This window comes from Rissa tridactyla, chromosome 3 (assembly GCF_028500815.1).
Source record: "Rissa tridactyla isolate bRisTri1 chromosome 3, bRisTri1.patW.cur.20221130, whole genome shotgun sequence".
In the NCBI taxonomy this organism is placed as follows: domain Eukaryota; kingdom Metazoa; phylum Chordata; class Aves; order Charadriiformes; family Laridae; genus Rissa; species Rissa tridactyla.
Window position 1 is genome coordinate 118,644,730 of NC_071468.1, and position 12,484 is coordinate 118,657,213.

Sequence of the window (12,484 nt, forward strand, 5' to 3'; positions counted from 1 at the left end):
ATTGCAGGATGTGTTATCTACTCCACTCAGCTTGTAAAGGAATTAGCATTTGAAAGCAAATGACGAAATATAAGAAATGATCACACTGTAGATAAATTTCCAAGAAGCTTAGTAGTTAACCATACACATAGAGGTATTTTAGTAACCCCTTATTTAGGAAGATCATATTCTCCCAGCTTGGAGAGAAAGAAACCAGATTGGTAAGGTAGGGCTTCACTCTCATTGTGCCTGTGTTTGGTTTTTTTTTCTGTTGGGTAGTCTAGTCTATCTTTTTACTTATCTAAAGAGATGACTACCATATCCATCATAAGTAGTCAGAAATAATAAGTGTACACCCTTTTCTACAATATTTCGAGACATAGAAGCAAGAGTCTCATTTGTGCTTCTTGCATAGTGAACTCTATCCTGAGAAGAAACTGTTGTGCTGCTGCTCTGATTTTATTTTTTTTTTATGTCCCAAAGCATTGCCTCCTCCAGCATATATTTGGAAAATTAAATCCTATATAATCTCTTGAATCTACTGCTCCTTTATCACTTACAGGGTTAGGATTTGGGCTTCTTTTTCTTCTTTTTTTTTGAAGATCTGATTGTAGCAAAGCAGCTCAAGTCTCTCTGCCTTGTCTTGGATTTTACAAGAGCTTTACAACTGTTTACAAGACTAAATCAGGGGTTTACAAAAGTAGACCTTGCTTGATAATAAAGTTGTTTCCTTGCCCCTCAAATATTTCTGGGTCTTATCTTGCTACACAGCTGCTTGTAGTTCAGCTTTACAGAATCTCTTGATTGGATTCCTACTGCCTTCGTCTAACAAAGAAGGCTTTCAATGAAGTCACCCAAATGGAAAAAAAGAAGTTAAGTAAAAATTGTGAAAATGGATTAGTCAGATCCATGTAGGCTTATAACAGTGATTCCATATGTGTCTAAGAAAGTCTTTGTAGGTTATAAATAATGTTGAGCTCGAATAAAACCTTTTGTTTGTGACACTTCTGAAGTGGAGAGTAACTCCTGAAGCTGCCAGGTCTACTGGCATCCTATTTTATTTGTAAGGTTTTCTTAAAGACGTGTTTACACGTGTGTAATATGTGTGCCTGTATGGCTATTGAGTTACATCCAGAATTTACGGTAACACTGATATATTTGAGTGTGATTTTGCTGCCGTATGCATAAATTATGTCTTCAGCCCTGTGCCTCAGGAAGAGGTTGTTGTGTCGGTGTGCTCTGATAAAACTGCCTCCAGTAGCATTTTCCCTGCAGTGTGTATGTGAAGTCGTTCAAGCTTAGGTACTTAGGCCGCCTTCTTTATCAGTTATGCTTCTTCATGCTAGATCTGATTACAGCAAATCTCTCTCGTCTTCCTCATCTTCTTTTTTTGTGTGGATCTCATAAAATACTTAGGCTTTACATGCACTTAACTGCTTTTGAAGCTCTCTAATAGGCTATTTTATCGATGCTTCCGTTCATCCAGTCTGAAAACACATAAGGCTTATTTAGCTGCTTATTTTAATGCTTCAGACTCTTTCTTTCTTCTTTTCTTCCATTTCCCTAACGACCATATATCTACTTCCGTTGCTCTGTCTCCCAACCTCTTGCCTATCATATTTCTCTAATGTTATTATTTAAAAGGTAAATTTAGAAACAAATGCTTACCCAGGAACAATTTAAATTAAAAGGTTGACCTTTATTTTTGAAGTCACTTAATGAAGTTGACTAATAGTCTAAGAAATCTGATTCTCTAGCTTCAGACTGGCTGAAAGCCTGTTTTTCCTTATATTTATATCTGTGAGGACAGGCGTTTTAAGGAGACCGTGACTAGATAAGCGTGGAGCACAGGGAAAAAGCTGCTCTAAGGCTCGAGCCGGACTGTCATTTAGAGGAACATGAATAGGAAACATTTTTTCTGCAGAACAGTGAGTGTTTTGGGCTTGGGGGAAGAAGGGCTGTGTTGAAATGTATCGAGCATAAAATGAAATGTTAATCACTTAAGTTTAATAAATCTGCAGCAATGATCTGTTTGAACCTGGTAAGAGGCCTGTAGTTAGCACGCTGCTATCTCAAATGCCTCTGGTCTTTTTCTTGCCTCTGTGTATGTGTGTGGAAGCTGTGGAAACAAGGCACAAACGTAAGAGAAAAATGAGAAAAATGGCAAAAAATCAGTACGAGGAGGAAGGTTGTTTTAAACTATGAAGGTAGGAGGGTTTCCAAATGGCCACAGTGGTTTGGGTAAATTTGGAGACTGGATGTCGTCATCTGTGTAGGCGCCCCACATTGTAGTTCCGGAGATGCTCACGTTTTGCAGAAAAACTTTCTCAAATTTTATTGTTGAGCAAGCTGTTTGTATGAGACATTTCTAAAACTCCTGGTCATAGAAAAAGTTATTTTCTCTATCAGGGCTACTCTCACATTTTACTTTCCCTCAGGAGCGATAGATTTAAAGTCATTTCTTTTTATGGTCTTTCTCACCTGCTGCATTGCATATTTTGGCCTTGGAGGGCTAGGCGAGATGCCTGTCACATCCCTCAGAAGGGCATTCGGTATTGTTTCATTACTCTCTTAGTCTTCCCTGTTCTACTCTCCCGAGCCTGTCTTGCTGGGAAAGTAAATTCGGAGGAAAGGGTCGGGTGAGTGTGCAATCCTGATGCCTGGCTCCGGAGGACCTTGCATAACCCATCTCTGAAACCGAGAGGTTTGGCTATGTTTTGGCATGATTTTTGCGCCGCGTGCGCAGCGATGCAGTCTTTGGGGACTGAGATAGGCGTTTTGCCTGCTTCGCTGTATCACTAAATCTCGTTTTCAGATTTGTCACGGGATTTTTATTTTCCTCTGGTTGCTCGATCTCTCTTCTTTAGCTTATAGCCTTTTCCACAGCTTTCCCTTAATACCAATGTGATCTCCTTTTTGCTTTGAATTTATCAGTTCATCCAGTAACAGCTCTGGGTTTTTCTCTCTTCTCTCTCTTTAGTAGGGTGGGGTTTTTTCCCCTCTAAGAGAGTTTTTGTTCCTTTTGACTGCGCGACAAAATCCTTTGATTCTATGTGACAAACAGGAACACACGTTTCCTTTCTAGTCAAGATTAAAGACACCCGGCTACTCCAGTGATTACGTCTTGAGTAGAGAGCGGGAGAAGGCCTGTCTCATTGACTTTACCACCTTCACAAGATAGTATGTCTGCTGAATTAGCTGTACGGAGTGATTTTCAGCAGTAACAGCATGCTGTATGCCTCCTCATGGACTTCTATTCTGAGATACACAAATCATACATTCTTTCTGTTGCCAGCTATGTCTACACTGCGGTTTTATGGATCTGATGTAGGGTAGACATATCTGAGATAGCTTGAAGCTTATCTGCTCAAGAACTGACTCCGAGATGTTACAGCGGGGAGCTTTGTGCTAGCTGAAAAATCGGCCCCAAAACTGAGGTGGATAGGTCTATAATTAGCCAAGGCTCAGCTGGGGCAGTGACTTCAGTGCGGACAGCACTGGGAGTTCCCCAAGTCTGAAAAACAAGGTAAAAAACCTTCTTTCTCTTCCTTAGTGCTGTTTAGAAGGACATAAAGCTATTTAAGAGAAAAATGCATGCATAGGAACGTTGAGGAAAACTTTAAACTTCCCTTAAAAAGGGAAAACATACGAATTAATTGTAGCTATTGATATTAGTATTTGTAAGTTTTAGGTATTGATCTTCCTCTCTCTCTTCTCCCCGTCTCCCTAACAGAAATGTTTTTGGTTTGGGGTTGTTTTTTTTTTTTGTTTATTCTTAATAAAAAAAATCCAGAAGAATCCATGCCTGGAAAATTTTAGCATAGAATTGGGTATTTTGGAACTGGTAACGACTGGATTAGGATGAAAATGCTTGTGCATCTTAGATTTCGATGACTGCTGCCCTCCTTGCTGTTCGTGTGTGGTTTCCACTGGCCTCCGTCACTGCCGTTTCTCAAGATGGTTTACGCTGCCCTGTGTCAAGTTCTGTGCAGAGGAATGCGATGATTATACTTGGCTCGGGACACACTTTGTTGGAGAAGTTTTTCTTATGAGTGCAAAATACGTTTAAAGCATTATTATTGTGATTATCATCCTTGACAAAAATAGCCCAGACAAAGCATAAACTCTGGATCCAAAAATCTATTTAAAAATTAGCTAGCCTGTTCGCAAACCATGTCTTACCTCACCCCGCAGCTATTTATGAGAACATTTTATATTGTTTCTAATTTTAAACAATTAATAGGGAGCACTAGCAGTTGAATACTCATTTATTAGATAGTTATCCCCTCCGGTTTTTCTGCACATCTTGTTGCTGTCAAATATCTTTGTACCCAGCCAAAATTGACATGTTGAAACAAGCAGTGTGTATTTAATACAACGCATAGAAAAACCGTGACGTTCATCCCTGGCCTTTATTTTTTACTGGAAATACCATGAAATACAGTAGCTGGACAAAGTGAATTTGCTCGTGAAGAGGGTGGGGGGTTTTAAGTAAAATTCTTAATGCGTGGCTTAGTCGCGGGCTTTTTTCCTGCTTGTTATTGACGTAATTGCCTGTCAGTCTCATCTGATAGCAGAATTGCTGGGGGCACGGTGTCTTGGATCGTGTGGCAAAAACTGCTAGCTATTGACTTATGTGCATGTGTGCCTCTGCTCTCCGCTGAATTAAATGTCAGATATACTCAAGTGTGTGGGTGGGTGGGGGATATGTGATTTGGTTCTCTCTGGTTGCCTTGTCAAGAAGTACACTAATACAGCTAATGGAGATCCTCGAGCTCGGAAGGAGAAGGGCATTCACTTGACAGCCACCATCCAAACAGTCACAAAAGATAGCTTCATACAGTGGTGGAGGCCGTGCGGATTTAAAAAGAAACTTTTCCAAAGGCAAGGAATAATAAAGAATATTTTGAAATTGTAGCTTGCAGTTTACAGTCTCCCTTTTTTGCCTGGCATTGCAGAAGGTTCATAAAAGCAAAAGGAAGGGGGTTTATACCTGTGGAATTTCTAACCTTTAAAGACGATATCTTTAGGTACTGATTTTATTCTGAATGGTTGCCGCTGGAGGAAAAACTTGCTTTCTTCACCTCTACTGAAACAAAAGTTTTTGTTTTCAGTACGCCATCTTTCACAGGTCTTGTGTCTCTGGTTTTTGCCACGTTCAGTGTATAACTGTCATTTCCACATGGTCCTCTGGAACATATGAAATGAGCTTTCTGAATTAAAGTGTCTAATGGACACAAAAGAAGATTCTAAGTAAATGTCAACGAATCCTCAACCCTCAAATCATCAAGTCAAATCTTGTATCACATTGTACTGGAGAAAAAATAGCTGACTCTGTTGGATTAAGGGGAATGTTAATTTTGTGGTCAGCATCTACAACACTGCTGTGTGGTCTCCTGTATACGCTCTCACTGGAGGTGCTCACTCCTACAGAGGGGCAACCACATCACAAATGCAGCTTCTTGGGAGATTTGGTTCAGCCTTTTGTTGAAGGTAATGATGGTGGAGGGATTTGGGGGGTTTTTAATACACTTTTATATTACGGAATTCTTAACCGAGAGAAGAGTTTTCTTCATCTCAAGGTAGCGGCTCTCTGGTGAACCAGGTGAACCTTTTAATTATTTAGTCATAATAATAGTTTTTCGTTTTTCATTTTCTTTTTAATTTCTACCAGGTGAATAACTACAAGCGTTGTTGATGGACACGCTGGTTTTTGCTACTTCTAAGTAATATCTCTCTGAAGTAGTTTCTTACCTTTAAGTTTCTTGGTGAGTTTGGTTCCAGCTCCCTCCTCAGCCAAGCAGATATTTTTATTGTCCATTTTTGTGTCTAAGAATTTGCGCAGCAAAATTGCTTCAACTGACCTGATGTTATTATTACAAAGAACTTATTGGATCGTCTGATGCAAATAAAATAAATCAGATGCTGCAGTGACCTAGATACACGTTATTTATTTATGGGAATAAATATATTTAGCATTTATTTACACTGTTCTTCAATTTCAGTTGCTGTAAACTTTCACTTACTCTGAACTGTGCTAGGAAAATAGCATTATTGCCACCATTCTGGAGGTTAGGAGACCTTGACAGGAAGACTTAAGTAACTGCTCTAGGCTACGTAACATATATAATTATCAGAAGTAGGATTAGATATTGAGAGTCTCAGCTCCCAGTGTTGTGTGCAGATGTCTTGCTCCTGGCAGATAAAATCTATGGATAACAAAGACTGAGGAGGTAAGTAATGATAAGGACGGGATGATCCCAAAAAGCGATTTGGTCATTTGATCATTTAGGGTATATTAAGTGTTTTAAGTCTAGCCAGAAGCACAGGAGGAGACAGGACATGTTGGGCTGCCCTGGAGAGCAGCCACGCTGCGGGGAGCACAGGCATCACAGGGTGAACTATTCCTGTAGGAGCTTCCGATGAGGAGGTCTAACAAAAAGAAGAAGAGGGGGCTGCATAAAGCAATATTCAACTTTAAAACCAGAGAAGTAATGGATAGCTTTTGCAGGTAGATTTTTCTCCCCCTGATCTTCAGGGTTCATATTTGGTCACACATCAGGTGTAGAAGAGAGCCACAGAAATGATCTGCAGGCTACTGACAAAACTGCAAGATGGAGTTTTTGGAAACATTTTCCTGCTAGCAGAAGATTTGAATGATGATTTTCTTCTTACGTGGCATTTTGTAATTTGTGTGTTGTTGCTGGAGAGTTTGGGCAGATGGTGTTTCCTTGGGTCTGAGGGATTGGTCTCTCCACCACCTGCTTGTAGTTGTCCAAACTCTCTCATTTTTGTTCTAGATTAACGTTCACTACAACACCCTGACATTTAGCTGAGAAGAGGGGAGAAACAGTGCTCTCCTAAAGCAGACGAGGCATAGCAGGAGCTTGCCCTGGTGGTTATAGAGTACAATCACTGCGCTGGGACCTTATTGCTAACACTTCCTTGGTTTTCATCTTTCAGGCAAGCTCTCACGTTCCCTTTGAGAAGAAGCTGCCCTCCACCGAGATGTCACGGCACCACAGCCGGTTTGAAAGAGATTATCGGGCCGGGTGGGATCGCCGGGACTGGAGCTCCAACGGCAATCATGTCAGCAGCACCAACTGCAGCAGCGCCGCGAGCACCAACAGCAACAACCGCCCCGGGCTGCTGCCCCTGCCCATCGTCCCCTCCCGGCTCCCCACCCCAGCCACCGCCACTTGCACCACCGTCAACAGCGATGTGATCACGAGCCTGGTGGCCAACTCGTCTCCAGCTTCAACTACCAAAGTAAGAATTTAGCCTTTTTTTTTTTCTGGGGTCGATGTGTTGAAGGGATGTTAGAGGTGGAGCTTCGTCTGTTCCTTTGCAAAATCTTTCTTCATGGTATAGCCAAGAGGAGGAAGAACAAAATTTCTAAGGGAAGTCTAGTTTTTCTTTATCCGTTTGTGTGTTGTGCATACACTAGAGTAGGTCATTCTTGCTCCAAGTCTGAGGGTTCCCATAACTCCTGAGAGGCCCAAGCAGAGCAAATGCTTCTTTCCTTTCAGCACTGCCTACATTTGGGCATTCTGTTGCTTTCCCTGGAACGGGTGGTTCCCACTTTTGCTTTTGGGAATGCTCTTGTCTGTTGACCGAGGCAGAGCTGTGGTTGACAACAAGTGGATGTGGTTTTCATCCAGAGGGAGTGCAAAATGACCAAAGGGCATAATTTTGGCTGAATGGTGTTTTTTCTTCTCTTTAGTTGGTACTTCCCTGTGAGGTTTTCAAAACCTCGTTCTTAGTGCAAATTGGAGTCCAACAGTGGGACTGCTATAACCAGGCTCTCTCATTTGTGCAAAAATGCACACGAAGGAGTAGGAAAATGTTAAGCAGCAAAGAATTGAAATCACTAGTAAACCATTGGGCTTTTTTGTTCTAATATATAACTGGAGGGAAGAGAAATTGTTTTTTTAAACACTAAGCTCTTTTAAATCTGCAAAGTACAAGTTGTTATTCCAGTAGAAAGTTGGGGTTTCTTTCTGCATGCAAATTCAGGTAGAACAGCTGGGGAATAGAAAACCCTGGCAAATTGTAAAGGTGACCATGGCATTAGCAAAGTGAGCCAAAAGCACTCATGGTTTTCTTTTTATGATATTTAACATTTTCTTTCAACTTGGTTTCCTTTTAATAACTGCAAGTGCCAAATGCAGCAGACGCAGACAGGGGGAAAAGAGACAATAAAGTTATTTAAAGTAAGCTAAGAGCAAGCTTAAATTTTACTGCAGTACCATTATTATATTGATTTTTTTTCACACTGTAGAAAAACAAGGTCAGTGCTGCAGAAGGAAACATTAGGCTGAAGTTTACAGTGGGATTGGTTTTAAAAATTTTCCATGGCATCTTCAAATTATTTTCATTTGAAAGAAGCGAATCGGATTCTGATCAAAACATATTTAGAGTTCTTCCAGATGCTATCCATAGATAGATGCGTTTCAATCATGCTTTGTCTGGAGAAGATTGAGGCAATTTTGGAGCCAAAGCAGTCATTTCATTTATCATGACCTTTGTTCCTGGGTCTACTTAGAGTCCAATGATTGTCTGGGGCTGATCAGCCCTTCTCCCAGATGTTCCAAACCATTTTGAAGCATAGCAGTGCCAGTAAACCATGTGTTTATTGGGGGAGAGGAGGCAGGAACAGCAAGTTAAATGCCTTTTGATCATATGTTCAATGTGAACTGTCTTTTAAATTGCCTTATTAGACAATTTTCTGATGACTTTCATTAGTAAGAGTGTTTTGGCATGAATAGATCAAAAGCAATAAATAGACAAGAATGGACGTGACATGGGACACTTTTTAGTCTGAGAACTGTTAATCAGCTGCGTAATCTCCCATAAAATAAATGTGTAAAAATGCACACAGTCTTTGCCCCAGCCCTTCTTCTGAGAATCAGCTGAACAGCTCTAAAAATTCAAAATTGCACGTACTAAAGAGGAAAAAACTTTGAAAGAGAAGTGAGGTAGGTAGAATGAACAGAGATGTAAGGGTATGGTGCCTAGCAAGCTTCCAACTAATGATGTGGAACGATGTCAGAAAAAAACATCAGGTGCTCATACATACTCATGTTCACCCTGCCTGACTCCGTCTCTCTCCTTCACCCGCAGCAGAAATACGCTTGTGGTTAGCAATGTAACCAGCCAGTGCTTCTCCCTTGCAGAAACCAGCTAATGGTTAGGCATAAAAAATTAAATCCGTATAATGAGGAAATCACAAGTTAGAAGAATAGCGCGGTTGCTTGGTGTATTTTAAAAAACAGGAATGTGCTGAGTTGCCTTGAGCTGTGGAGAGTTCACAGTCTGTCCTCCACAGCCTTTTTGTGAGCATGTTTATGGGGTACCGGCTCATGGGGGGCAGGTGTCATCTTAAGCTGAATTTCTTAGTTCTATTCTGTGGTTGGGAGAGGGATATTTGATTGCTTAGCTGCTCTTCTGCAGTCTGAACCTTTCCCAACATTGTGGCAGATGTCATTAAACTCAGTGGTAAGAGAGTGCCCCACACAAGAGGTGACATTGTGAATAAAGAAAGTAATCATGGGTTATGGAGCGAGAAGATTGAGAACCTGGTTCTCCTTGTGTGATGCTTCAAGGATGTGGGTACAGCCAGCAATGTTCTTCCAGGCTGAGGACAGAGAGGACTCTCTGTGTCATCCGGTTACCGGTTTTGACTTTAGCACATCTTCCTGAGCTGGTATGAAGATCTCAAAGCGTAGAGGCCAACCTTCCACCTCCCTTTGTTTGTGTTCCTACTAATTAATTATCTTCCCAGGTAAAAGTTTGTTTCATGCTTTTTGGTAAACCATTTAGTCTGTCTTCAGACGTTTAGTCCTTGGTTCCTCTAGTTTCCTGCGCTTCACCAGTTTTAGTAGCCTCCAGATAACTGTGTGTCTTTTGCATCCCCTCCATTTTTCATTTGCCTTTGAAAATATAGGTACCAAAACCATACGCATCCTTCCAGCATCAGACTTGCCAGTCGCTTGCATGGCAATAAAACTGCACCCTTCCTCTGTTCTCATACCTGCACAGCTAATAATTGCTCCAGGCGTTTTAGCCAAAGTGCTAAGTCAATAGTTATTAAAAATACATATACATGCCATCATCCTCCATTACATGTTATCAGAGTCATAATCTTGTCAAAGACTGAAATGAAGTCCGTTTGACAAGATCTGTCTTCTGGATACCTGTATTGGTCATATTCCTGTCTTTCATCTCCCAATTAACAGAATCCTAAAGTGACAGATTCAAAATGGAGGAAAAAACTTCTTTTCCCTCTGCCATGTAACTGGACTGTGAAACTTGCTGTGTTGGTGATGGAATCGGTCATGGAATTTGCAGATGAATGGTTTTAAGGACCAGTAGACTATCTAATCTGGGTGAACCATTTGGTCTTTAGATTATTATGTAAATGTATGTAAGATTAAAGACTTCATCCTGAGTTATGTAATATGAACGGAAAAAGCATTGGAAGGGAGAGAAAAAATTGATCAAATTAACTGTTGGAGAGAGGTGAAACCATCTTCAGAGGGAAGCTTAAGAAATATAACACCAACTATGAGGGGGCTGGGTTTGCTCTGTGTTTTTATGCTTCTGGAAGAGCTTTTTACATCTTTCTGTGGAGGGCTTTTGAAGGATTTTATTGCTAATTATTAATGTGTAGGAGAACTTTAGAACTAATTATACTTTGCAGACCTTTGAAATTTATTCTCAAAGCATACCTGTAACCTTCTTACCACAGATGCTTTGGTACAAATCACACTTAGTGGATCTGCCACATTTAAGTGGTTACGGATGTTTGGTCTGAGTTATTTAAACAAAAAAAGCTGTATTTTCCTTAGCTTTATTTTTTGCTGAACAAAATGACGATGATACTTTGTACTGTTGTAACCCATTTAATCGGAGGCTGCCAGAAGAGATCAGAAAAGTGATTTAAACTTCAACAACCCATAAGAAATAGTTTAATGTTGCACTCCAGTATACCGACAGGGAAGCTGAGGCACTCGGAGGTAGTGGTTATTGTTTTTTCTGCTCATTCTGTGCCACTGTGAGCAAAGTTCCATCTCTTTTACTCAATTTGGCTTTTCTTCCATGGTGCTGTAACCAAAGCGTTGGGCCACAGACCAGCACCCCGAGTCAGTGCCATTCGAAGGGATGAGTCCTTTGCCAGAGATACCTCGTCAACCCCTTGAATGCCTGAAGTAGTTGATAGGAAACTGCAATTCCTGCCATTAAACTGCGGCGTTCGGATCAATTTGTCATACTTTGAGCCCAGTCATGTATGATGATTGAGCTCAGGTTTGGGTTTGTCTGTGAGGTGGAGTTTGGGAGTTTTTTTCCTGCAGTGAGGTTATTTGTTGGTAGAAGGAAGCTATCAAAGAAATCCATATAAGACTGCAGCACTGCTTAAGATATTGGCAACAAAACAGTCTAAAATTCATTTAAGGATGCTGCACACCATTCCAGCTATGTTTTCTGTTCATCTCAGCAGCACCTTCATTCTTTGTTGCTTTTCCGAATTACTTTGCGAGTTACTTGTACAATTTTCTCCATCAAAGCTCCTGTATCACAGCTTCAATTTAGAAGTGTTGTCATGGGCTGTAATTTGAAATTTTATTACCAAGAGATTTTTTGGTTATAGAACATTTACTTTTATCATCTCTGTATTATTTTTAAATGCCTGAAAAGATTGATACATCAACAGAATCTGTGCAACGCCAGGCGAGATCTGATGGTTTTTTTCAACCTTAATTTTAAAAACCCTTTGCTTGGAACATAAATTGATTCTTAAGCCTCCACACACTTAATGATTTGTTATTCTCAAGGTTAAACCTATGACAAATTTTATAAAAATGCCAGTCTTGAGTTTCGATAAGGTTTTCTCTAGTTGAGCTCAGGGATAACTATATAGTCTTAAGTCTTTAAATAGCATAAGTGAGACGTGATCCTGGCCTCCTGTACTTACAGTACTCCCGCGGCATTTAAGACTTGTGTGTTGTTGCTACTGTAGTTTTGATCCCACTGTGGTTGGCCACAGTTATGATGTGGGAGAGAAGACGGAGATGGTAAAGCATTTGTTAACCTCTCTGGGAAGTCAGGCAAGGATTGCAGGGGAAAAAAATCGTCCCCACTGTCTTTGTTTCCATGCATCACTGCAACTAAATGGCGTTAAAAAAATGCGTGGTGAGGGAAGAAAATTCTTATGTTAAAGGAAAAACAAGTCGATGTGGCTGAGGAATCATCCTTTAAGGTCCAAAAAAATTTAGTTCCCTCAACAGCAGTCTGTCATATGCAGATGATTTGCTGTACGTTGCGGAATTTGTGTTGTCTGTTCTCTTTCTCTCACTTCTGGGGTGATGATTTGCTGAGCTGGTGTATGGCTTCCACAAATATTTAAAATATTGATTAAGGAGAGCAAAAATAAACATGAATTGTTTTTCAAGTTACGCCTTATGTTGTACATGACTAATTACATACAACAATTTGCTCTGCAACG

The 12,484-nt window shown here is 40.5% G+C and overlaps 1 protein-coding gene across 7 annotated transcripts in view; it reads left to right on the plus strand.

Annotated features, from left to right (window-relative positions):
- Window positions 1–12,484, plus strand: part of KLHL29 (kelch like family member 29) — a 408,570-nt gene that overhangs the window by 155,788 nt on the left and 240,298 nt on the right. For 6 of the 7 annotated variants that reach the window (XM_054193778.1, XM_054193775.1, XM_054193771.1 and 3 more), the window contains one exon: window positions 6,943–7,248. In XM_054193778.1, coding sequence (XP_054049753.1) covers window positions 6,988–7,248 — 261 coding nt within the window. In that variant the 5' untranslated portion in view covers window positions 6,943–6,987. Of the gene's footprint in view, window positions 1–1,657; window positions 1,908–6,942; window positions 7,249–12,484 lie in introns of those variants that run through there. The other variant, XM_054193773.1, reaches the window with a different exon arrangement.